General features: G+C 47.9%; 1 protein-coding gene across 3 annotated transcripts in view; it reads right to left on the bottom strand.

Annotated features, from left to right (window-relative positions):
- Positions 1-356: 356 nt before the first annotated feature.
- Positions 357-27,889, bottom strand: part of LOC122378192 — a 36,735-nt gene continuing 9,202 nt past the window's right edge. The window contains exons 2-12 of one of the 3 annotated variants that reach the window (XM_043358958.1): positions 18,840-19,754; positions 18,127-18,378; positions 15,784-15,908; positions 13,791-13,941; positions 12,546-12,643; positions 11,623-11,794; positions 9,624-9,751; positions 4,262-4,532; positions 4,076-4,111; positions 2,028-2,157; positions 357-1,273 (exon numbers count right to left, since the gene is read on the bottom strand). In XM_043358958.1, coding sequence (XP_043214893.1) covers positions 2,060-2,157; positions 4,076-4,111; positions 4,262-4,532; positions 9,624-9,751; positions 11,623-11,794; positions 12,546-12,643; positions 13,791-13,941; positions 15,784-15,908; positions 18,127-18,378; positions 18,840-19,754 — 2,246 coding nt within the window. In that variant the 3' untranslated portion in view covers positions 357-1,273; positions 2,028-2,059. The remainder of the gene's footprint in view (positions 1,274-2,027; positions 2,158-4,075; positions 4,112-4,261; positions 4,533-9,623; positions 9,752-11,622; positions 11,795-12,545; positions 12,644-13,790; positions 13,942-15,783; positions 15,909-18,126; positions 18,379-18,839; positions 19,755-27,889) is intronic. The other 2 variants (XM_043358959.1, XM_043358957.1) reach the window with 2 other exon arrangements.

Genomic DNA, 27,889 nt, shown 5'->3' with positions numbered 1-27,889 from the left:
TGTCGCCATTTTTTATTTATCCCTCGTGATATGATGATGCAACTGAGTGATTACATTGTACTGCTAACTGGAGCAATGTTGTGGCCACCTGCAATATAATTACCCGATGTGGGGATCAAAACGACCGTTAAACCTTGTTAATGTCATTACGCTGCCGTACAATAATTACGCTAACCTAGTGATTTTAGTGATGCACCCGCTTGGCGTTTCACCGTTCCCATCTTAGCACATACGTTCTATAACTGCAGTTCCATGGTAAGACTACAGGGTACTTCACGTGTCGCGGTGCAGTGGGGTTATGGTCAGCTAAGAGCTGAGAGTTTCGATGCCTTCCCATACAGCTCTAAACTCAAACATCATATGTTGGCAGTCATGTATGTAAGCTCGAGCATTTCAGAGTCCCAGCAATGTGTGCTTCTGACGTCTGAGACCATCAGCTTATTGATTTAAGCCGATCAGGCACGCACTTTGTGTGCTTTTACATCCCTCAGCAATGCCACCTAGTTACTTCTTTATGTCATCACCACACAACATAAGCCATGGGCTGCCGAAACATCTCACCCGATGAAAGCCTACTTCTTGGAAGCCTCGCAAAGCTCACACTCAAAGATAAGCACATCCATGTGTTTCACAACGGCCGCGCTGCACAAATAAGCCGCGGAACACCGCGTCAAACGACATTTCAGGCCCGATCGACCGTCCGAAATAGTTCGCAGGCTGAGTCAACGTTTGATTCAAGGACCTATGACGGTCGAATGCTTATACCCATTGGCTATTGCTGCTGAAGCGACGCAGTTATTAGAGAGTATACAGAGAAAGTTCGTAGCAATAAATAAGCAGGATCTAGCGGCAGTCTTTCGCGACGTCGACGTTCGAATGGATGTCATAAGGGCGCTTCATTCAATCCTGATCACATTTCAATTTAAGTGTTTGAACTAAGCTCCATCACGCATACCACTCCCTCGCCTGTCGGTTTAACAAAGTCCCGTCACGTCCTCACACACAGCTTTCTGTCACCCACAGCACATCCCCTTCCGGTCCATCACTGCTGACGTCTCTGCGGCTGCTGACTGTCCGACCAGCCTCCACTGATCCGTCAGAGCTCCTGCTGGCTTCCGGTTCGGCCGGGTCTGAAGACCTCCAGGCTTCTGGCCAGCCCGTGATGACCGACCAGTGGTTGGTAGACGGAACCAGACGCCACCGGCGGCGGTCAGCGATCAGTCGACGCTGTCTGACCGCAGAACACACAGTGGTGGCTGGGTGTGACGGCGATCTGTGACAAACAGAGGTGACAGCGGGGTGACAGGGTCACGTGACGCTGTGTGACACCACCCGGCACGGGGCCGGACGTGACGACTGGAAACGTGAGTCAAATGGGTCGCGGAGCTGGAGAACGGTGGTGGCATTGGGTGAGGCTGGAAATGACATATAGGACGGCACAATAAATTTAAATAGGACAAAGAGGTATCGAAATTGGAAAAATATAAAATATCTATTTTAGAAGAACAAAATCGGTGACCTGTCCACAATGTCAGGACACATCATTTCAGGATGTCAAGTAACACGTTGAAGACATTGCTTGTGAGCCACTTTACATAAACACTTCAACGATGCTCATTTTTTTACCAGTTCAACGCACTTGGACACAAATTACCTTTATCCCACTGAATCTCTCACTATGTAGACCGCACCTTTGCCCGTCCCAGCCCGGTGTCCAGATCACTTCGCGAATATCACAGGCACGCGATCTAGGAACCACAGCTAATGTCTGACGCTAGTTCCTGACATATTTCCCGCCAATTCCAGGTACCGCGATCGATCAGCGCTCTGAATGGCGCCAAATTATGTGTCTGACCAACGCACTCACCGACCCTCCATGGTGAGGAAGCAGACCGCGGCGGCTCGGTGGCAGGACCCCTCCTACCCTCCCACCCACCATACCCGTCACACGCGCGATCAAAACCCCACCTGCTGCGGCCGCTCCCAAACACAATCTCGCGGCAAAAACCGCGCGCTGCCCCACTTACCTAAGCGCCCACTCAGCTGGTGGCCAGCGGCATCACGGTCGCAGCAGCAGGCCGGCGGCGAGTCCCAGCAGCAGGGTGGCCGGGCCGGCACGCGCGCGCGCCGCCGGATTACCGCCGCCGAGGGTGTCAGCTGGATGGGAGGCGGATAGGAAGGTGGTCAAACGATAGACACGGCGACGGTTATAAAGTTTTTTTTTCAAATCAGCTTATTACTGTGTAATTTTTACGTATTGTTGTTTCTGCTGACTACCGCTGAAAAAGGTTATCTATTTCGTAGGATCGAGACGGTTTTTTAATGGAAACGAATACAGCTCGAAAAGTGGCCTCGGTCCCCATCGTTTGGGCAGCCCGAGGACCGAGCGCTGTCCTACGCCTTGTGCGTTTCTTGGAAGATCAATACAGAGTTTGGCGGGCTCGACGATGCTTTGTTTGAGATTTATTGAGACCAGTGACTGCAGTAAATTCTGAGTTTCAGAGTAGCTCGTAATCAAATAAGCCGAGTCAAATCGTAAATCTGACAGAACAACGAAAAAAGAGTGATGGAATTGTCAAATCAGCACTAATTACTCTGTTTGATATTCTTCTTGAATTGGATTATTTGCTTTCCAGTGAACGAATAACTATGCTTCATAATATGCCATGCACCATATTGTGCCTAGTGCTTAGGCTAAGACAACTGTTCTAGTTTGATGCATTTCTGACTGGATTAATTATGCGTTGTGGTACCCGAGAGCCGATAATGACGGGATCTAATGGTAATATGACGTGACGGCCGCCGCCCATGACTTTTTCATTAGCCTGCCATTGAATGCTTTATTAGCACTATGATGAGCGCTTGTATATGGGGAATAGCTGCGATGCGCACCCTTTGCTTTGCTCATTTGCCCATATTTGCTCGGTGTTCGGCTTTCATTGTCACCATGGCTTTTATCGATGGTACTGCAGGTAGGTAGGCTGTGCCGCAATACATTGTCACTGCTGGTAGGTAGGCTGTGCCGCAATGCACTACAGGAAGGCAGGCTGTGCCGCAACGCACTTCAGGAAGGCAATAGTGAAAATTATCTTAGAAGCGCAGAAACGATCAAATTATATAGGTAATTTCCGATTCTAAACTTTTAGTTCCCGACGTCCGTAACTCAGCAGCAGCGTCTATATTGCTGCAGCTTGCACGGCCCCATTCCAACCACGCCGCTGTGGAGTAACACGGCGCTGGCGGGTTGCGAAATAATGATAATACAAATCATCCAACGAGACACGAGTTACAGTTTGTAAACAATGACGGGCACTGTAAGTGAATTGTTATTTCTCAATTAGGGCCCACTGAATGTTGTGTAAGTATCTCCGTTACACGTAATTTCTACGGTAGTTTGATACAACACGACGTGTAATTCGTTTATACGATGGCCCTTCCGCTGTTCACAAGTTTTATGATGCCATGACTGCCATAACGTGCCATGAACGACAAAAGAAGTACGAGCAGTTACAGCCAGAACACCACACGGCATGCACTTAAATTATATGAAGGTTATCCCCATGAACAGATTGTCATCAGACAGTAACAAAAAGTATGCAGTTAAATTTTAAAATGAAATATCGTTACAGGAATCGTCCATTTCGAAGTTTGTCTTTGGGAACGACGCCCCTCTTGGCTATAGGCGTTACCTGTGCGTCGAAGTGGGCTTTGCAACTCATTTACATATGCAGTTTCCGTGACGAGCATTTTTCACACGCGCGAAGTGAAGGTCTTTCCGGACTGTGAACACTGGTGTCAGACTGTTGACAAATGGTGAACAGGTGGCCACAGCCCCTGTGTCATCGCACTGATGGTCCATCAGTCCTGTCACGCTGAGACGTGGCACCGTGCAACCGTGCAGCGCAACTGCGTGGGTTTGCGTATACTTCTGAGCAGTGCGTGGACATGGTTTGGCTCTGTCTGCTGAGGACCTGGACGAGGGCCTTAACACACCATTCACCATTGTCTTCTATGCAGGTACAAATCATTGTTGATTGTCATGTATGGTAGCATATTTTATGCAAAAAGAACTCACCAGTGTTATGCTGGGTCTGACGAACAGGGTCCTTTCCTGCGAAAACAAAAGTCATCGTTACAATTACTAGCATGGAAACTGTGTTTATTCAAATAATTATTAACTGTATACCTAATTCTCCCTTTCTCAACCCCCTTCCCCCCCCCCCTCTCTCTCTCCCTCCTCCATCTCCCTCCCTGCTCTCACCTGAACCTGGTGCCGTCCGGAACACGAACTTTTCGCTCGGTTTACTCCATCCGTGCTTGTTCTGCGCCAGCACATTCACCTCGTACTCCGACTGAGGCTTCAGCTTGCGGATGACGTACTGATGACTGTTGTAGCCGTCATCGGCGGCGTCATCCAGCTCGTCCTCGGCGGCGTTCTTGTCCTCGTAGCTGTCCTCCTCCTCCTCGTCCAGGGGGATGACCGTCTCCAGCCAGGCGGTCCGCCAGTACCCCACCGGCCGGTTGGCGTCCGTCTGGGGAGGATGTAAAGTGCCGCGATGTAAATCATGGGATGAGAACAGTGGCCCTACTGTAGGTCCGTCCCTCTGGTGAGGTGTGGGAAGGGTGAGCGCTATGCAGTGTGGGGTACTGGTCGCAGCGATGGTAAAAAGTGACGACTGTGTTGTTGGGTTGCATGTCATTAGAGACGCCAGACGGCAGGAATCTTGTCTCAGAATCCGTGAGACAAAAGCTGAATAGGAACGGGATAGAAATGGTTAAGATGTGAATGGATTTACACGCCCTACAATAACAGTGGCCATGTGCCTCTTGCCACATCCGATGCTATTCGTATGCATGCCTGGCTTTGAAGCTGCGCCGTTAGACAGACCGCTGCACCACCTGGGGCTTTTTTAGGTGCGCCCCGCCTCCTCTGTATGAAGAAACTCCTCCACCGGAACCCCAGCGCAGCTTCTGTCCGTCACACGGCAAACAGCCGGACCCGAGTGGCCTTTTCTCTGGGCCGACCGAACGCACAGCCGGTTTCAGAAGGTCCTCCCGGGTAAATATGGTGACAGAGTGTCGGCAAACAGCCATGACGGCACTGTGGACAAACGGTGATTTGCGGGACCAACTGCTACGTCCCAGCGAGGTGCGTGGGAGTGGATTCATGTCTCGGCATTCATGCACCCCGTGAAGCGTGGCGCTGTTGACAAAGGTGATTAGTAAGAATATCAGCCGAACATCGAAACTCATTTAGACTTCGAGGTATCATCTGACTTAAACAGAGATTGCGAAATACTAATCGGTGTGGTTGTTTGGCTCTTGCAAATGTCAGCGCACCCCTGAATTCGCCATAAGATTATTTATCCATTACTGAACCCATCTGCCTATTGTTCTCGCTCGGCCATACACGTGTGCACATCACCGTGCAATCATCGATGATCCCAACAAACTGGTCTGTTTACCATGGGGCATAACAGCTAACTTGGTTCAATAATGAACTATGGCTAGGTGTAACAACATTGTCGCTGTGACGGTGCACATGATAAAAGAAAACGGCCTTGTCAGCCAGTGTCAGTCACCCACTGTCACGGATCCCACAATATTGGGAGCCAGGTTTGACTGAACCGGTAACTCCATGGGAGCCCTATGTACAAATTGCTACACTTCACCTACATATAAGCCTCATGTCCCAAATCTGCTGTGACACTCCTCCCAGCCACCTAGCTCCACTCAGTCCCTGAAACCGTCTGACGACCGCCCACTGCGTCTCGTTACCCCCCCCCCTCCCCCTCTGAGAGACGACGGTGCCCAGTCTCTCCCTAACAGCGTCGAGGCCGACGCGACCGACCGGCGCCAGGACCGGCACTGCGGCGGGGGGAGGGGGGGGGGGGTGCTGCAATGCACTATCGATCGCGCAAACCGGCCCGGCTGGGGCCGGCGAGAGGGACGCTGCGGGTCGGCATGAAGGTCGTGCAGCAATGCACGTGGGGAGGAGGAGAGATTGGATAGTTGGGATGTCCTGTAAAGGGAACAGATTGCGTTCGTATTGTGGTGCGTCGATTTTTTTCGTTGGTATAAACATTATGCATGGATGAAAAGGGATAATGTCATTATCGACCAGGCTTGTCACGTCACTGCTCAATGCCTTGTCCGTGATGCGTCATGGCTGCAACTAAACGAACGCTGGTACCGCTCTGTCTATCTCTCTGTCTGTCTGTCTGTCTGTCTGCCACAATGCAACCGGCCAAAAAAACACTATCATAAAGTATAAACCCAAGAATATGAAGATAAATGGAGATGCTATATACAGGATAACCGCCGTATTTTATACAGTAGTACCTATCACGTCCCGGCGTAAAATCACGTTTGCTAGATTTTATAGGGATTTTTTGGGACATGCTAGCGAATCATTCAACTTGAAACTTATGCGTGTTGTTCGTGCATTTGTATGACGACGGCCTTTATGTTCGCCTCTAAAGGATATCTCTGTCTTGCCATTTATACCTTGTATGATTTGAAAATGCTTGCAGCCTAGCGATTACAAAAGGTACTATAATAGTTATATACCTCTTATTAGATAAAACTTGGCGGACCTTTAAACTTTAATGAATAACTGTTATAAAATCTTATCAAGTCGCAGCATCTTGAGTGGGGTAGTCACCAACGTTGGATTACTGAGCATCTGAGGGGTCAGTTTTAGTTGCAAAAGCAGTCAACTGGAGCTGTTTTACAAATATTCAACAGCAGGCAGCCACAGCCTTTTGAGCCTAATGCTACTACCTACTGTCGTAACGTCTCCGCTTATCGAATCAATCATCCCCAAACACCGACTAGCATTTCGCCACGGCTCGTGGAGCGTGGGCGTGTTTTCCCCGAACGGAACCGGTTGCCAAAGTTCGCGTATGCATGCGATTCAGCACGGTCCAGTCAGTTGCAGCCACATGGCACCGCTGATCCGTCGATCCCACCGATAGCCTACTGAGGCGAACGGAATCTCCGATACACTCGGCACCAAACTCGTTCTGTTGGCCAACTCGGGCTGCCACCGCTGGCTGGACTGTACGGGGCAGTGGCGGTCTGGTGTGTGTGGGAGTACGGAAACCGGCACCGTTAGATTGAATGCGAAAGTAGGGTGTCATGCAATTGATTCAATAGTTAAATGACTGGCTTTTTATATCCAAATTGTATTGCGATTTTAACTCGTTAGCGCCCAGCAGGTCTTTTTTGTGCCCTGACTCAGTTCTTATTACGGCAAATGTTTCATGTCCCGTTAAAATCAACAAATAGTTACTCTAAGCTGGCAGGCTCTCCAAAGCAAATAGGGGAAAAGTGAGGACGATGTGTTTTATTATACCATTGCAAACAAACAGCTCCACAGCCCGCAATCCGCCGTTAGATTGCAGCTGTTTGAGTGCAATGCCCACTTTTCCCCGTTTGATTGCAGCTGTGTCCCATATCCCCCGACCGCCGGCGTTGCCCCGCCCTGTCCACATGGCACCGGTGGCAGTAAATCATTAGCAGCCATTGTCTCTCCGGACCGGTGATGACGGCTGGAACCGACCACCAACCGTGACACCGGGCTGACGGATCAACCCCACCCCCACCCCACCCCTGGTGACGTCATCGTGCACAGGGGGGGGGACATCCGCAGCGGCCGGCTTTGAAGTGAGGTCATCAGGGGAAGGTCGTGACTCGTGACCGTGGGGTGCTGCAACACGGGAGGGTGGCTTGGTGTTCCGCTCTGCATTGGTCGGGAATGGCAGGAGTAGATAGCGACGGCATACAGCACGGGTTATTGTGATCCGAACAACGCAGCCCTTTGATAACAGTAAACAACCGCATACAGACTATAAGAGTCACAACAACCTGTGTCAGAGTTGAATGTTGACATGTCAGCTCTAATTCTGGCATGCATTGTTGCTCTTGACAAGTACTTCATTCACTAATAGTAACACAATTTATGAACCACTCGTCGAACCACATGTGTTTTAAACCATATAAAATGGCAACTTTACTGGGAATATAGAAAAATGTGTAAAATGCGTATCAATCAACAGTTCAAATTTCATTCTTTATCTTCCAAAAAGAGACAATCAAAGGTTACATAGGTAACTTCTTAGCTTCTCCTGTCTCCGAATCATTTTTGACCTCAAAAACTACCTTCCGATAAAAACAGCGGTTTGGGCGTTGCCACGGGGCTGGGACGTGCCTGTACGAGTGCGGCGAACTTTTAGACATAGCCGGCGGTGCGCGAACCACCGTGAATGACAAAACCCCAGGTGGCCGTAAAAACCGCTACGTGGAAAGAGACATTGGCATTGTGGGAGGAAGCTAATGATAATGTTCGGCACTCACGCTTCCGGCGCGGCTTATGGGACACCGCCAGCCGCAAGGTGCTGGTTAGGTGGCGACTGTCGCATGCCTAACGCGACGCTCGGCAAAATCGGAGGAGACTGTCGCCTGTGCAGCGGTTGTAAAGGCACATTGTGATGTGAAGCTGGGAAACTGGTTGTCAATTATGGTATTTTGACTATACGACGAGCAGTCAGGAGACATGGAGCGAATGCGTATTAATCATCAACAAAGCAACAAGATGGAAGTCTAAGGAATAGGTACCAACTCATATTACATTGTGTGATGGATCAAAATCCAATTAATCAATTAATGCAGTTCTTAGATTTATGGGCCTAGATTTTTGCAGGTGGTGAAAAGACAGGCAAAGAGGTGCAGCGCTTCCCGTGCTGGGTGACGGGGCTGCCGATACTGCGACTCTGTCGGACTGTGTTACCGCCTCTCCTCTGACATTCACCGCTCCATTAGCTATTCAAATCCCACCCGAAGTCGCTGTTTAAATCACGGTTTAAATCACGGCTTAGCGGACAGAACCTGCCACCGTCTCGTACGACTGCTGCCGACATCACCTCCGCCATCCGTCACCCGAGACCGTCATCGACGTCATCACGCGGCGTCATCGCTCGGCGTCATCACCGTCCACCTGTACGGGCCGCGCCGAGCAGGTAGGAGCGGCAGCGGTGGTAGCATCATCCGCCTGTCTCCTCCCCCGCACACTGCGAGTTTACCGAGTGGTATCACTGACCGGCCGAGTCGCGGCCCAGGTCATTTAGAGGTCGCTGAGGACGCCAGGTATGCGGCACACTCGTAGAGTCGAGCTGAGTCAGGGCTGAGTCAGGGCTGGTGAGTCACGGAGTCAGGTGACGCAGCGCTCCGCGAGACAAGTGTCACTGAGAGGCCACGCCGAACTTCGACAGCGGTGATTTGGGAAATGGGGAAATTATACGGATGTTTCGGAGAAACACTTGGGGCTCTGTTAGTGGCTACGAAAGAGCTGTGCACCTAACGGCACCAAAATATCTAATGAATCGAGACAGTGATGCACAAGTTTGGTCTCCCTGGTGAAACGAATTTCACGAATTAGATCAATCGTTCAAACGAACGAATCAGATATCGTTCCGAGTGGCGTCATCGTGATTTTCTCCTTGTCATTTCGGTAATGTTGAGCGTCGAAATGGTTAAGGGTAAGGCGGGTAAGGGTAACTTACAGACCCCCATCACCCATGATCGTTGATGTATAACCTGCTCGATTGCACTCAGCGGCTTACTATTCGCCGTCGGTAGATGAGTTTGTAGGCCATCAGCGGCGGGAAGCTGGGGGCCCACCAGCGCAGTGTGTAGGTCTCAGACTCGGAGCCGCGGGCTGGAGAGGTCACCACGGGTCGACCGGGCCGACCTGCCGGTCACAGAGGCGTGACGTCATCGCGGGCCGACCGGGCCGACCTGCCGGTCACAGAGGCGTGACGTCACCACGGGCTGACCGGGCCGACCTGCCGGTCACAGAGGCGTGACGTCACCACGACTCGACCGGGTCGGTCACAGAGGGTGTAAGGGCTGACCTGCCGGTCACAGTAGGGTGACGTCACTTCGGGCCGACCTGCGGCCACAGACGATTGACGGCATCTGAGGCTGGTTTACAAAACAGCAGCCGGAATAGCCTAAACACTTTAGGTACGACATTTAGGTATTGTGGATGACCATAAAGTAAAGCAAACGGACCAAACCTTGGCAATGCATCGACTTCGAAACATGAACTATCGGCAGATGTCACGAAACTAATCAAAGGACGAATACAAAAAGACGCCATGCAAAAAATTGCTTAGCCATTTATTGTGGAACGTAAATGCACCTCCACGACCAAATAAGGGTAAACAAAAGTGCAATGCAACACAGCACATAACAAACAAGGTCTGGACAATAAACTGCTGATCAACTACGGTATCACCATGAATCGAATCAACATAAAGCCGAGTTGAATCTCATATGACCTCATACGGCAATAAATATGTCATTACCATCGGTGCATGGTATGAGATTTGCGGGACAATGGCTCGGGGCTAGGATGACATCAGCACGAAAAAAGGAGAGGCGTGCACTGAGGTGTACATGGGTCAAAACGGAGAGGAAAAGGTTGTAAATGGCGTCAATTCACGGGTGCGGGTCGGTTCACCGGTATCTTCGTCGTAAAATGGCGTAGCAGCAGGTGGTCTAACATTACCGAGCTTTGCTGGGGATGGACATAAGACAAAGGCATGTTATGAATGACAAAGTTATATGAGAAAGTTTGCATCGGTCCATCAAAACGAGGAACGGATGCGTCGCATCATCCGCCGAATTATATGTCATGGAATGTGACCAACGGCTTATCAGCTGATTACTATTATCAACTCCCATTTCATTTGTTCTGAAATGGGTAGACAAAACTTATAGGAAGGCCGGATGTTCGTATCTAATTGCAGTGACCACTAAATCGTCGGGATCCTGGCAATGCAGCTGTCACCACGTGAATATGATCACGGGGGACGCGGGTAGGTAATGTCCCCTCCCAAGTCCACACGCACCGCCATAACCGGATGCAATTTCCGGGCCCACTCTCCCCTCAGCCGGCCCGCTGCCGGAATCAGAATACCACCCTGTTCCCCCCCCCCCCCCCCCCCGCTCCTGCTGCTCCCACGCACCTAACAAAGTAATTGCGTGCGTCGGCGTCGTTCAGGGTGAAATCGCAGCCAGTGGTCGGCGAGACCATGTGCAATGTTCCGGCCAGTGGTCAGACCAAGACCACTCGGCTGCGGTTTGATGGTTCGGTGCACGATGGGATCACAAACGCCGCCAGAGTTTGGTGGTCCACAGGGAGGAGGTACATATAGTCGCACGGTGGAAAGAAAATCGTAAATTGCGGCTGGAATGAAGTGCGGAAGGAGCTCACGAGGCTCGGGTTTTCAAGAAAACGAAAGGTGTGAAGTAACGAGTTCCTTAGAAGACGTAGAGGAAAACGTTGAATGTCTTTTACCGAGTCCGGAGCTGTTCTGGCCCTATACCTCATCACTTGAGGCCCATGTGTGCCTCTTGAGCCACCTGGTACATTTGAGGTCACCTGAGAGTCTCTGAGGTCACCCGAGACTACACTGAGTGTCTGCAAGGTCACGCTAAATGCATCTGAGGTCACCTGAATGCCTCCGAGGTCAACTGAGCTCTGAGGTCACGTTGAATGTCTCTGAGGTCACCGTGACTTTTCTGTGATCACCTGATGATTTCTCTCCCACCCACCTGTGAGGACGACGGGCGCCTCGGCTCTGCCCAGCGAGTTTTCAGCCTCACAGACGTACGTGTCCAGGTCTTCGGACTCGACCAGCATTGTCAGCCTGAACATGCCGTCCTCCTGGGTCTGCAGGTGGTGACCCGGCCGGAGCGGACGGCCGCTGGTCCGCCTCCAGTGAACCTGCAGGGTGGGACGGTGGCGAGAGGTCACTGGTTATAGGTACTGCGTTCAAAGCCACATGAGGTCTAGGATGGTATACTTCCCATATGTCCATTGGGTGTACCATTGACGCTGAATTTAGGCATTCTGCTTGTACCAGAACATGTTAGAACCGTGTCGGAGCGTCTGCAGCGATCCGTCACCCTCGGCGAAGGAGGCGGTGATTATTCCGTTTCCCAGCGGCGGTCCTGTGGTCGGATTGATGACAGGTTTGTGGTGACAGTTTGAGACCGGTCCGCCGACACTCACCCGGCGAAATGGAGACGGATCGCCGCCCCCGCGGTCCAGAGGTGCCCGAAACGGCACGGCGCATACATTACCAATCGACCCTATTTGTGAGATTCGCGTATCCACCGTTACACGGCGCGCTGTGTATTGGAGACGGCCGAGGAAGATGTATTGCCGACTGCGTGTGGTATATGGTGATGACGAAAATGGATGATCGGCTCATGTGCTGTCGTTGATGCGTCGGTCGGTGCTTACAAGGCCTTATGCACCGTTAATTGACGGCGAAAATCAAGAAAGCGTTGATGTCGGTAGGAGTGCGCTTCTACACTTTGTGTAGTTCATAACAACGCATTGCATGATAAACTAACTGGCTCTGTGCATGGGTGCCAGATCTCCAAAAAGCTGCTTGTGTAGGATATCTGAACGAGGTTACGTGTAAGAGGTAAGAGAACTCACCTATTCTGGCTGGTGTGAATACGCTTACCTTTGCCGGCGGGTGGGCCTCGACCCGGCAGTTGAGGACCGCCTGGTGGTCCTCTCCCGAGTGCACCTCCGGCTCCGGAGCGGTCACTTCCGGAGCAACTGAGCACATAAAGGCGGCAAAACAGTCAACTACGCACTGCACAATACACACAGCATTAGGCGGGTGGTGATTGCAATGCACTTAAGTAATACAGTGCAATTATTATTACATCAGTGTAAATCAACAGTACAATCCGTGGTATCGTGTTGTTGCTGGTAAGACGCAGATAAGTTTTTCTTTAATGCCAGCATAGCAAATCATTCGCCTAACGCCCCAACATCGCACCAGCTCTAGAAAGTCCTATGTGCGTTTTCGACTCATCATGCGCCCTAATGGTCGACCGCTGGGGGCTCCAGCCGCAAATTGTCACATCAGAGGACGTCCGACAAAAAACTGTTGACGTAGCGTGCGCCCGAGAGAGGGTTGCGTCGGCGCAGAGCGACGATTAATTCGGGGGTGTCGGTCCACGGCCCGGTGTGGGGACGGGAGAGAGGGGAGGCAGGAGTGACTTAGCACTCTCGGGCACTCTGCATGAGGGACTTTGTCAACGCAACTGTCGCCGGACGTTATGCAGACGGGCTCTTTTAGGACTTGCACTGCATAAAGGAGCGTCCGAGTGATTTTATTTCTGAGTTCCATTTTCGTATCTTGCATAAATAAATAATTAAATAGGTTGCAATCCCGTAAACTGAGTGACCACGAAATTTTGACTCATGGGGATTTGCGTTGAGATTCGCGTTGGTAGACGCGGTCTCCAAGTGTGAAAATGTAAAAAAGCAATCGGGTTTACATTCATTCATAGTTCACACGGGTGAATGAGTGACTGTAGATATCTACTGATAAGTCGGAGGACACTTGATTATTGAGTGAACAGGAGAGCCATTTAGGTACGGTGCTTCACAACGATGGCCTGCTGACACTGATTCTTATCTCATTGCAGGTTACATGAAATTGACCAGCACTACTTGATCACCGTATCAGACCAAGTGGACTTCTTAGAATTGATATTTGATAAACAGGGACACAGATAATTTTCTGATATGTGGTAATGTGAAAGGCTCCGCCTCTGCCTATGTCATGTTTTTGCAACATTTTTAACCTGTGTCACCCACAGTTGACCTGCGCCCCTCGCGGTTGACTCGTGTCACTCACAGTTGACAGCTCATAATTGACCCGTGTCACCCACAGCTAACCCATGTTACTCACAGTTGACTTGCAGCAGCAACGTGCGGGTCTCTGTCCTATTGTCGGCAGTGGTCACAGTGCAGCGGTAGGTTCCACGATGGGCCGGCATCACCTTACCAATGTCCAGTCGGGGTCCTCTCAGCATTGACTCGCCGTACGGCAGATTGCCCTCCTGGGAGCAGAAACGGACTGTCAGTTGGCGTTGTGTACCGAGGGAAACAGGTGCGCCCTTCTACATATGTATAGTTACAGACACGGGCTATGGAATCGGAGAAACAGTCGATGTCTGGAAGACGCTTTAGACTAGATAATCCATCAAAACGCGATTGTTGAGACTACGTGATGCTAACACTTGCTAAACAGATTGCATCGTGAGGAATTCACATTCCTCCCCAATGCTGTCAGACCACTCGTCTGGCTTCCCGTTCCGGTGTGATCCTTGACCTTCGGAGCCAGGGATCATCCCTGGATCGCATGTCACCACACAGCCATAACAGGGCCGAGGCGCGCCATTCATTGCTGGCCCGCTGCACCGGCGGCGCCCCGAGGACCCTTTTAGCTTATTGCCGCTCAGGGTCGACGGGTTCTCATCGTGCTAAAACGCCGCTACTGTCCATCGGTAAACGATCTACAAGCGATTGGAGCGAGTGCAGATGGTAGACTCTGTTAAATGGTGCGAGTACGTTTGTGGCATGAAAGATGAGCAGACGATTTTTACTGGGCAGTTTACCTTTGAGCGATTTGCGGTTAAGATTGATAGAATGTGCTTTAAATACACGTCATGACGACGAAAATATTAAGTTGACTAGGACAGACGAAAAAATCGCTAAATCGATAGAACTTGTAGCAAGACGCCTGCTTCGTGAGATAGAATATGACTCAAAAGACAGTCCCATCGATTTCAGATTTGTGCTAGGGCACTGTTGGATGACACATTATTTGCATTGGAAAACGTGCTCATGTGAATCCTTCCTTTATCCTTTTGATAAATTTTGTGCTGAATTATCATGACGTAATCCCATCGAAGAAATGACATTCTGGGACACTGCAGTCCCATTTGGACGTAATAACGTCAAAATAAGCTGGGAACCGAAAACCCGGTGAGTGACACGCCTTGTTCCCCACGATTAGCGTACTTCTATGTGAAAGAGTCACCAATGAAATAAATAAGATAGTTCAGTAGGCAGCCGACACAGCGAGCGCGAACTGTTTGACGATAAGGATCGATAATAATGACTCGAAGGACCGCATTTCACATACGAACACCGTTAGATGGTTCACCGTCTCCATAGGGTTTCAGAGTTTGCCCGTAAAAGACTGTCGAGCGCGAACAAACAACCCTGCTGGTCTGTAAGCAAAATCGTTGCATTCTCCTAGCTACCTTTTAATCGTTCGACCAGTTCGGTCACCTCATTCTATTCGTGCACCGCAAGCAAAGACCGGATGAGCGAATGACTCTGACACGAGTGCCTTCGTTTAATCCGAGATTAGCTATTTCCGCGCCCATCCGCGCCCATAAGTTCGTTTAAGATATTGTTCAAGTACCCACTAAGACGTCATTTAGAAGTGATATCGTCACATATGTGGTAGTAAAATAGTTATTCAGCCTGAATAGATGCAACAGTAACAACGAGCTTAGAGTGCATAATTGGACAATACGACGGTCACATATCGTGTCTAAATTTGCACGAGTTCACTATTGCAAACTACGGCACCAAGTTCCGCATGTGAAGATAAGGCATGAGATCATGTCCGTGTGACAGAAAAACATGTGTATCATCCAAACAAACAAACAAACACAGGCTATAGCATCATTCATGTAGTAAAACAAAGAGCGTTATTTTAATGGGAAAGAAGTTTATCTAACGAAAGGTCTCCCTCTAGGCTCCGTCAGCCGGACTCGTCGACGCTCTAGCCTGGCTCGCTGACTCTCTGTGCTGCTCGCTGACGCTCTAGACTGACTCCCCGGCTTGACGTTTCCATCCGACAGGGATGGTGTGGGAGCACCCCTCACCTGTTTGGTCCAGGTAACTGTGGCGCGGGGCTGTCCGGGCGCCCAGCAGGACAGGCTGGTGGCCTCATCCCTCTCCACGATCCTAACGCCATCCGCGGGCTCGGTGACCACCTGAAGGGATGGGGCTGAAAATGGGGGCGGGGGCGGTCAACAGGCGACAGGACAGGGGACGCGACAGTCAGGAGGCGACAGGGGTAACAGCAGTCAGTATATGGCGACGGTCAGCGGTGGAAACAGTGTAGCTGCGACAGAGACGGCAAAAATGAAGAGGGAACAGCGACGGGGACGGTGACAGTATCTACGACAATACGTGCTCTTTAGCATCTGTGGCAATGGTAAGTGACAGCGGACATTCTGAATAGAGAACTCGCTTGCTTCAATGCCCAGTTTCGGTGGGTTTGATTTTGTTCGGTGGGTTTGATTTTGTTTTGTTGTGTAGTGCTTACTATGCAGGTCGAAGGACCTCGAAAATTCGAGCTAGTCATCATTGTGGAATGCTGCAATATGCATGAATGCATTGCTGTAAAAGTTAAAACATATGGATAATACACGCCTGCAACACGTGGTCAGCAACCTGAATGGATGAAAATTGTCCAGGAATGTCTGTATAAAGATGAAAGATTCAATGGATCATTGCGATCTAAATTGAGCGAATAAAGGGAAGAGCGCATCGTGCTCGTCAGTCTAATTACCTACCAGTGATCATATCATTATTATACCGTGTACCGTGAGCGGATTGGAAAGCATCCGTGCAGGTATTCGTGTGTCTATCAGCCACGTCATCAGGTCCCAGTCGCAGCTGCCCCCGGTCACGTCAAGGTCGGGGCAGCTGGCGGAGTGGATCCACAGCCAGGCAGACAGACAGCACGGGGGGTGGAACGCGCCGGCAGGAGCACTCCAGGCCAGTGGAGTTCATGGGGGCTACAACCCTTATGGAGTTCTTACGGACAAACTCCAGTGAAAAGTGATGTCCGTCGCGACAGTTGCCTTACATGGCGAGACCAACAACAGCTTTCAATCTCATTTGATGGCGAGCTGGCGGGCGACGGAGCTGGCTCGATGCACGGCAGCATTGTCTCAGAGAAAGGGCATGGCACGCGACTTAGGGGCGAGAACCGGCGATAAAACAATAGACGGCAGACACAGACTCGATTATGATTACGGTCGGCACACACGAAACGCGAGTGTTGCAGGAAATAAACGGAACAGCCTGGGATAAAGGATGGCCGCCGCCCAGTGGGCGCTTCGCGGCAATGTTTTAGATCTGCGGACGGTAGAATTCTGCTTAAGCAATGGCTGCCAAGTAAACAATGGCCATGAACGCCAAGTAAACTACAATTGACGAACATGTCTGAAATTCACCATAAAATGTGCTATAGAACCATCGACACAGAGTTGAGTTTCATGCAGCTGCTTTATGCGATAACGATAAGGATTTGTCGGGTTTGGAAGGATTGGTGTCATCCCAAACAGACTCGACGGTTAGTCCATTCCATGGGTTCCGGACGGTGATGGCTCATTTTGCAGCTGTTCGGCCTCCATGACATAAATGGTAGGGAAATCATCCGCTTTTTATAGCGTTTGCCATTATGAATGCTTAGTTATTCCAAAGTTTTTTTTTTACAGCCATATTACGTCACGTTGCAAAACGCTTGTTATAATTCCTTATTACAAAAGGCCGATACATTTAATTGAATTGGTGTTATTAAACAGATGCGATAACCCGTTGTAACAAAAGAGAATTGACAATTACACCAACCATTAAATTATCCACGTCACGGGCTATAGGAGATGACCGTGATAACACAAACGCCGCCTCACATCGTATACCCCTTTCTTGCGAAAAAGTACCCGCCTCAAAGTTATGTTAATTGTAATTGTGATAATTATAGTTATGATTATAATAGAACAGATGGGTGTTACATCGGAAGTTTTGTGCCTGTCACACTTGTTCCCTTATCGAAATATAATATTACCAATTTCAAACCACAATGGAGCCCGAAGAATTCCCGGGACGTTTTATCGGGGCTTGCTTTTGAATCACCCGATCAGGACACCAGGGATCCCCTCTGCTGAGCCTTGCCGATAAAACAGAGTGGAAGGTGTGTACGTTTCAGTGATATAATTTCACTAGTAATGCATGTAGCATCGGAAGGTGTTTATGAGGCCATTGAACAATGCGTCTCTTCACTCACATATCGACCGAATAAAACAAATTTACCAGTGGTACGAACGAGCGAATGGGAGACGTTTAACTAGATATACAGGAAATGAAACCAAGTGCCATGCTATCAACCACAGATTTGCTCCCGGTTTAGTCATTGTCACAACAGCGGCACTCACCACTTCCCAGGGTCCTGCCGGCCTCCTCCTTCAGCGCCTCCTCTCTGCTCCTCACGTGCACCCGGTGGCTGGTCTCCGTGAAGGCGCCCTCGTCGCCATACGCCCGGCACGTGAACATGCCGTCGTCCTGAGTGGAGGCTGAGGTCAGCCGCAGACTGCCGTCGGCCAGCAGATGGAGGCGACCGTCTGCAGATAGGGAGCTCTGCCCCTGGAACAGCGGCCGGCCGGACCGGTACCAGCGTACCGAGCTCTCTGACCGAGGACCAGGGCAGACGGGTCAGTGCGGCACATCTGCTAGGTGCTCAGCTCATAGAAAGGCTTCTAGTGCTACAATGACCGTCGCTAGTCATTTACAAGACATTCTACGTTCTTACATTACCATATGTTTATGCACTGTTGTGTAGGTGGTTCTGTCTATGATAACGCTCACGTAACAGTAATACGAGTGGCAACAGGGTCGTGCTCCCGACCGAGGGACGCCTGATGGCGTGTCACAGACGGGGCGTGGTCGGCAAAATGACACCGCGACACGCGTCCGCTGACAGTCCAATGGCCAGGACAGTCACTGCATTGGCGGCGGACGCGGTACATGTATCTACACTCTGTAAATACATTAAACATCACCAATGTACATACAGGCCACCGCGCGCCTAAAGAGGCTGGCATGGGGAGGCACGGTTTGCCCGAGAGGTTAACTCTGTATCGCCACTCACTTGTCATCATGGCGGAGCCACAGGGCAGGATCAGAGAGCCCCCCTCCTTCACGCTGAATTCCACTGGTGCGCTGGCAAGGGCGCTGGAGTCGAACGTTCCTGATGACGGCGCCTGGAGACTGGCAGGTGCTGCAGACTCGTCTCTGACCGGCTCAGCGCTGCCGACCTCCACAGCAGCAACATGGATGGATGGCGACCAGAGCTCAGACGGCAGCTGCTCGCCAGAATCGGCTGTGTCGTCATCAGCGTCTGTGTCGGGATCGTGATCAGTCTCAGAGTCCTCGTGCTGATCATGAGACGTTTGCTGGTTTTCTTCGCTGACGTCTATTTGAAGCCGTTCTTCCGGTGCATGATGGTCGCCAGTCTCGAAGTTGTCAGGCTCAGATTCCTTCTTCCGACCGTCAGTGCTTCCTTCATGATCCTCTTCCTCTCCTTGAGCACCCTCTTCTAGGGGCTGCTCCAGCACTTCATGGTGACTATCAAATTCAGCATCAGACACATCCGCACTACCTTCCTTAGAGTGTTCAGGATGAGTTTCAGCAGTTGCTTCTTCCTTCTCTTCGTGTGATAGCCGGTCCTCCACTTCTGACAACTCCACGGTCTCTTTTTCTTCTGCTAGCCCAGCTGCATCTTCAGACTTCTCTTGAGTCTCACTAGCAGCGTCATCCGGCTGATCTTTCAGGATGTCATCGTCCTCAAGACCATCGTCCTCGACCACAGCAGGCTGTTCACCTTCAACAATCTCCGGTCCTGGCTCTTCTCCGGCGGGGTCAGTGACCTCGGCGGTCAGTTCGTCCCCTGCTGGATCCTCCGGAGGGTCCTCGTAGTCCAGAAAGGGCAGCTCTCCCTCGGAGACCGGGGGCGGTGCCTCGAGGTCGGCGGCGACATCCGCTGTCGGCGCCACCTCTGCCGCCGCTGAAACACAGCACACGTCCGACAAATTTGTCACATTAGACCATGGGAACGGTGCGGAATAAATTCAGGTAACAGTGTCGACGGGTACATACATTACTGAAACCCCGAAATATGCTGGCAGCTCGCATGTAAATTGAACTTATTGAGGAAGCAGGTGTGTGAATTATTTAAGCCGATAATGCATTGTAATCCGAGGTGTAAGTCTCGTTAATGAAACCTGATCGACCATTTGAAAATGAAGCTGCGCTTTGACGCAACTGACACTGGATAAAGAGGATTATTTGAATACCAATCGAGGCGCCGCATTCCGCGGAGTTCCCTCCCGTCTTGTGTTCCGTCGTGTCTGCCTCCCTCCTGTCCCCGCCGGCCGGAGGGTCCCGCTGGCCGCCCTCCCGCGTCCCATCGGAGGGGCGGGCGCCGAGCGAGGGGCGCCGCGGCGCCGCTGACGCCCAAAACAAATGATACCAATTTGATTCGTTAGACGGAGTGGCCATTGTGAATGAACACAAAGAACCCAGAGGCGGAGACTCGGCGGAAAAAACCGGCCAGAAAACTGTTTTGTCCACGCTTCTTTGCCAAGGGTGCCGTTGCTCTTGCCTTTGCGAGGAGCTTTATGTCGCTTTTTTGGTGTTAATTTATAAGGGCCGGTCCTAATGCATTTCTCTGTTGGTGCATGTGATGCACTCTACGAAATAACTGACGTCGGATTGACCTCACCGGGTCTGTCATGGTTGAGCCGCCACTGATTTGAGCCGGGAACTGATACAGATCTACAGCTAGGGCACCAATGGCAACTTAGCGGCCCCCGGCTAAGAGCCGTTGGGCGAGGGCTAGCTTTGTCGTTTAAAATGTACGGCATTTTCGGAGCTAATTCGAAGACCTGCCTTATATCATAAACATCCCGCATATCAATGCCCTCAAACACGGAGCTATAGCTGCTGGTGCATGGATGACGTCACCGGACGGGTGGCCCGAAAATTGAGCTGCCAGCCCCACTCCCGTGAAACTACCAGCTCTAGTCGGCTGGTCGCGTCGGAGCAAGTACTTCAACGACGCAGAGAGGCTATATAAGTGCCTATATCCATGGACATTGGACACGTCATGGGCAATGACCGGCGGATATTTCTTACTGGCGGTCATCTCGCGCCGTTCCCATAACCTTCCGTAGATCACGCTGATCTTTATCGATCAAAAATAGGTATGCTGACTGAATTATCGTTTACCTGTGAGCTTCCCTTTACACCTATATGTCCCATGTACCTACCTATTTAGCATTTTTCCTATATATCTTTGTTCCTATGTTGCTCATTACATAAATTTCCAGAGGCGAGGCTGTTCTCCCGGGGTTTCTGACGTGCGTGAAGTTAGCGTCGTATTCCGCGACGGATTCAGCGTCGAGTCCGAATTTAAACTAAACCCAACCTATCCGATGCAGTTTGGGACGCTGATTCCGAATATCGTATTCATTTCAAATTTCAAGGTCATCTCCAAGGTCAAATCACGGATTGAAATTGAGTCCCCCATTTTTCCTACACCGATCGTCCGATCCGATTTCTGAAGGTCGCATTCGATAGCTAGGGTCAGAATCTCGAATTCCCTAATATATACCTTATTAAAAATATTTGACCTTAAAGGTCAAATCACGGATTGAAATTTTGAGTCCCCCAATTTTTTCTACACCGATCGTCCGATCCGATTTCTGATGGTCGCATTCGTTAGCTAGGGTCAGAATCTCGAGTTCCCTAATATATACCTTATTAAAAATATTTGACCTTAAAGGTCAAATCACGGATTGAAATTTTGAGTCCCCCTATTTTTTCTACACCGATCGTCTGATCCAATTTCTGATGGTCGCATTCGATAGCTAGGGTCAGAATCTCGAGTTCCCTAATATATAACTTATTAAAAATATTTGACCTTAAAGGTCAAATCACGGATTGAAATTTTGAGTCCCCCTATTTTTTCTACACCGATCGTCCGATCTCATTTCTGATGGTCGCATTCGATAGCTAGGGTCAGAATCTCGAGTTCCATAATATATATCTTATTAAAAATATTTGACCTTTAAGGTCAAATCACGGATATTTGACCTTAAAGGTCACATCACGGATTGAAATTTTGAGTCCCCCGATTTTTTCTACACCGATCGTCCGATCCGATTTCTGAAGGTCGCATTCGATAGCTAGGGTCAGAATCTCGAATGCCCTTATATATACCTTATTAAAAATATTTAACCTTTAAGGTCAAATCACGGATTGAAATTTTGAGTCCCCCTATTTTTTCTACACCGATCGTCCGATCTCATTTCTGATGGTCGCATTCGATAGCTAGGGTCAGAATCTCGAGTTCCCTAATATATATCTTATTAAAAATATTTGACCTTTAAGGTCAAATCACGGATATTTGACCTTAAAGGTCACATCACGGATTGAAATTTTGAGTCCCCCGATTTTTTCTACACCGATCGTCCGATCCGATTTCTGAAGGTCGCATTCGATAGCTAGGGTCAGAATCTCGAATGCCCTAATATATACCTTATTAAAAATATTTAACCTTTAAGGTCAAATCACGGATTGAAATTTTGAGTCCCCCTATTTTTTCTACAACGATCGTCCGAACCAATTTCTGATGGTCGCATTCGATAGCTAGGGTCAGAATCTCGAGTTCCCTAATATATACCTTATTAAAAATATTTGACCTTAAAGGTCAAATCACGGATTGAAATTTTGAGTCCCCCTATTTTTTCTACACCGATCGGCCAATCCGAATTCTGATGGTCGCATTCGATAGCTAGGGTCAGAGTCTCGAGTTCCCTAATATATACCTTATTAAAAATATTTGACCTTAAAGGTCAAATCACGGATTGAAATTTTGAGTCCCCGTATTTTTTCTACACCGATCGTCTGATCCGATTTCTGATGGTCCCATTCGATAGCTAGTGTCAGAATCTCGAGTTCCCTAATATATACCTTATTAAAAATATTTGACCTTAAAGGTCAAATTACGGATATTTGACCTTAAAAGTCACATCACGGATTGAAATTTTGAGTCCCGCGATTTTTTCTACACCGATCGTCCGATCCGATTTCTGAAGGTCGCATTCGATAGCTAGGGTCAGAATCTCGAATTTCCTTATAAAAAAACTTATTAAAAAATATTTGACCTTGAAGGTCAAATCACGGATTGAAACTTTGAGTCCCCCTATTTTTTCTACACCGATCGTCCGATCGAATTTCTGATGGTCGCATTCGATAGCTAGGGTCAGAATCTCGAGTTCCCTAATATATACCTGATTAAAAATATTTGACCTTAAAGGTCAAATCACGGTTTGAAATTTTGAGTCCCCCTATTTTCCTACACCGATCGTCTGATCCGAATTCTGATGGTCGCATTCGATCGGTAGGGTCAGAATCTCGAGTTCCTTAATATATACTTTATTAAAAATATTTGACCTTAAAGGTCAAATCACGGATTGAAATTTTGAAACCCCCTATTTTTCCTACACCGATCGTCCGATCCGATTTCTGAAGGTCGAATTCGATAGCTAGGGTCAGAATCTCGAATTCCTTTATATATACCTTATTAAAAATATTTGACCTTAAAGGTCAAATCACGTATTGAAATTTTGAGTCCCCCAATTTTTTCTACACCGATCGTCCGATCCTATTTCTGATGGTCGCATTCGATAGTTAGGGTCAGAATCTCGAGTTCGCTAAAATATACCTTATTAAAAATATTTGACCTTAAAGGTCAAATCACGGATTGAAATTTTGAGTCCCCCTATTTTTTCTACACCGATCGTCTGATCCAATTTCTGATGGTTGCCTTCGATAGCTAGGGTCAGAATCTCGAGTTCCCTAATATATACCTTATTAAAAATATTTGACCTTAAAGGTCAAATCACGGATATTTGACCTTAAAAGTCACATCACGGATTGAAATTTTGAGTCCCGCGTTTTTTTCTACACCGATCGTCCGATCCGATTTCTGAAGGTCGCATTCGATAGCTAGGGTCAGAATCTCGAATTCCCTAATATATACCTTATTAAAAAATATTTGACCTTGAAGGTCAAATCACGGATTGAAATTTTGAGTCCCCCTATTTTTTCTACACCGATCGTCCGATCCAATTTCTGATGGTCGCGTTCGATAGCTAAGGTCAGAATCCCGAGTTCCCTAATATATACCTTATTAAAAATATTTGACCTTAAAGGTCACATCACGGATTGAAATTTTGAGTCCCGCGATTTTTTCTACACCGATCGTCCGATCCGAATTCTGATGGTCGCATTCGATCGCTAGGGTCAGAATCTCGAGTTCCCTATTATATACCTTATTAAAAATATTTGACCTTAAAGGTCAAATCACGGATTGAAATTTTGAGTCCCCCTATTTTTTCTACACCGATCGTCCGATCTCATTTCTGATGGTCGCATTCGATAGCTAGGGTCAGAATCTCGAGTTCCCTAATATATATCTCATTAAAAATATTTGACCTTAAAGGTCAAATCACGGATATTTGACCTTAAAGGTCACATCACGGATTGAAATTTTGGTCCCCCGATTTTTTCTACACCGATCGTCCGATCCGATTTCTGAAGGTCGCATTCGATAGCTAGGGTCAGAATCTCGAATTCCCTAATATATACCTTATTAAAAATATTTGACCTTTAAGGTCAAATCACGGATTGAAATTTTGAGTCCCCTATTTTTTCTACAAACATCGTCCGAACCAATTTCTGATGTTCGCATTCAATAGCTAGTGTCAGAATCTCGAGTTCCCTAGTATATACCTTATTAAAAATATTTGACCTTAAAGGTCAAATCACGGATTGAAATTTTGAGTCCCCCTGTTTTTTCTACACCGATCGTCCGATCTCATTTCTGATGGTCGCATTCGATAGCTAGGGTCAGAATCTCGACTTCCCTATATTATATCTTCTTAAAAATATTTGACCTTAAAGGTCAAATCACGGATATTTGACCTTAAAGGTCATATCACGGATTGAAATTTTGAGTCCCCCGATTTCTTCTACACCGATCGTCCGATCCGATTTCTGAAGGTCGCATTCGATAGCTAGGGTCAGAATCTCGAATTCCCTGATATATACCTTATTAAAAATATTTGACCTTTAAGGTCAAATCACGGATTGAAATTTTGAGTCCCCCTATTTTTTCTACAACGATCGTCCGAACCAATTTCTGATGGTCGCATTCGATAGCTAGGGTCAGAATCTCGAGTTCCCTAATATATACCTTATTAAAAATATTTGACCTTAAAGGTCAAATCACGGATTGAAATTTTGAGTCCCCCTATTTTTTCTACACCGATCGGCCGATCCGAAATCTGATGGTCGCATTCGATAGCTAGGGTCAGAATCTCGAGTTCCTTTATATATACCTTATTAAAAATATTTGACCTTAAAGGTCAAATCACGGATTGAAATTTTGAGTCCCCCTATTTTTTCTACACCGATCGTCTGATCCGATTTCTGATGGTCGCATTCGATCGCTAGGGTCAGAATCTCGAGTTCCCTAATATATACCTTATTAAAAATATTTGACCTTAAAGGTCAAATCACGGATTGAAATTTTGAGTCCCCCTATTTTTTCTACACCGATCATCCGATCCGAATTCTGATGGTCGCATTTGATAACTAGGGTCAGAATCTCGAGTTCCCTAATATATACCCTATAAAAAAATATTTGACCTTAAAGGTCAAATCACGGATTGAAATTTTGAGTCCCCGTATTTTTTTTTCTACACCGATCGTCTGATCCAATTTCTGATGGTCGCATTCGATAGCTAGGGTCAGAATCTCGAGTTCCCTAATATATACCTTATTGAAAATATTTGACCTTAAAGGTCAAGTCACGTATTGAAATTTTGAGTCCCCCGATTTTTTCTACACCAATCGTTCGATCTCATTTCTGATGGTCGCATTCGATAGCTAGGGTCAGAATCTCGAGTTCCCTAATATATATCTTATTAAAAATATTTGACCTTAATGGTCAAATCACGGATATTTGACCTTAAAGGTCACATCACGGATTGAAATATTGAGTCCCCCGATTTTTTCTACACCGATCGTCCGATCCGACTTCTTAAGGTCGCATTCGATAGCTAGGGTCAGAATCTCGAATTCCCTAATATATACCTTTTTAAAAATATTTGACCTTTAAGGTCAAATCACGGATTGCAATTTTGAGTCCCCCTATTTTTTCTACAACGATCGTCCGAACCAATTTCTGATGGTCGCATTCAATAGCTAGGGTCAGAATCTCGAGTTCCCTTGTATATACCTTCTTAAAAATATTTGACCTTAAAGGTCAAATCACGGATTGAAATTTTGAGTCCCCCTATTTTTTCTACACCGATCAGCCGATCCGAATTCTGATGGTCGCATTCGATAGCTAGGGTCAGAATCTCGAGTTCCCTATTATATGCCTTATTAAAAATATTTGACCTTAAAGGTCAAATCACGGATTGAAATTTTGAGTCCCCCTATTTTTTCTACACCGATCGTCTGATCCGATTTCTGATGGTCGCATTCGATAGCTAGGGTCAGAATCTCGAGTTCCCTAATATATACCTTATTAAAAATATTTGACCTTAAAGGTCAAATCACGGATATTTGACCTTAAAAGTCACATCACGGATTGAAATTTTGAGTCCCGCGATTTTTTTCTACACCGATCGTCCGATCCGATTTCTGAAGGTCGCATTCGATAGCTAGGGTCAGAATCTCGAATTCACTAATATATACCTTATTAAAAAATATTTGACCTTGAAGGTCAAATCACGGATTGAAATTTTGAGTCCCCCTATTTTTTCTACACCGATCGTCCGATCGAATTTCTGATGGTCGAATTCCATAGCTAGGGTCAGAATCTCGAGTTCCCTAATATATACCTTATTAAAAATATTTGACCTTAAAGGTCAAATCACGGATTGAAATTTTGAGTCCCCCTATTTTTCTACACCGATCGTCTGATCCGAATTCTGATGGTCGCATTCGATCGCTAGGGTCAGAATCTCGAGTTCCCTAATATATACCTTATTTGACCTTCAAGGTCAAATATTTTTTAATAAGGTATATATTAGGGAATTCGAGATTCTGACCCTAGCTATCGAATGCGACCTTCAGAAATCGGATCGGACGATCGGTGTAGAAAAAATCGCGGGACTCAAAATTTCAATCCGTGATGTGACTTTTAAGGTCAAATATCCGTGATTTGACCCTTAAAGTCAAATATTTTTAATAAGGTATATATTAGGGAACTCGAGATTCTGACCCTAGCTATCGAATGCGACCATCAGAAATCGGATCAGACGATCGGTGTAGAAAAATAGGGGACTCAAAATTTCAATCCGTGATTTGACCTTTAAGGTCAAATATTTTTAATAAGGTATATATTAGGGAACTCGAGATTCTGACCCTAGCTATCGAATGCGACCATCAGAATTCGGATCGGCCGATCGGTGTAGAAAAAATAGGGGGACTCAAAATTTCAATCCGTGATTTGACCTTTAAGGTCAAATATTTTTAATAAGGTATATATTAGCCCGCGCACCGACGGGGGTCTGCGCCAACTTAGTACCGACGGGGGGGGGCGGATGACCGCCCCCCCCTGAGATCTCGAGAACGAAGCAAGATAGCGACAAGCGGTAAACGGCATCGGATACGCACGGTCAAGATCTACAATTTTTACAAAGGTCATTTTCAGGTCAGGTCAAAGATGACGTCACAGGGGTCGAAAAAGTCAAAATGGCGGCGCTAAATATGGAGAGAGTTTTTCTCGAATAACTTTCGAATTAGTCAAGATAGGAACAAACTAAGGGCATCATCGTGATCCTCTCGTCAATCCGCATCGAATGATATATATGTTGACCTCGAAAGGTCAAGGTCAAAGGTTGACCTCAGGTCACGTGACCTCGAGGTCATCATGTATATCATTCGATGCGGATTGACGAGCTGAACACAATGAGACCATCCACGCGTCTGTATCTTGTTCCTGTACGGAGTTATTGGCCAAAAACCTTTGGTGACCTTTGATGACGTCACATGACCTCACAGCTGCCCAACAGCAAAACAGACCTCAAGGTAGTGAAGGTTGACCGTATATGAAGTCAT

The sequence above is a fragment of the Amphibalanus amphitrite genome, unplaced genomic scaffold (assembly GCF_019059575.1).
Source record: "Amphibalanus amphitrite isolate SeventyFive unplaced genomic scaffold, NRLGWU_Aamphi_draft 000056F_arrow, whole genome shotgun sequence".
NCBI lineage: Eukaryota > Metazoa > Arthropoda > Thecostraca > Balanomorpha > Balanidae > Amphibalanus > Amphibalanus amphitrite.
This window is presented reverse-complemented; position numbering and strand designations above follow the sequence as displayed.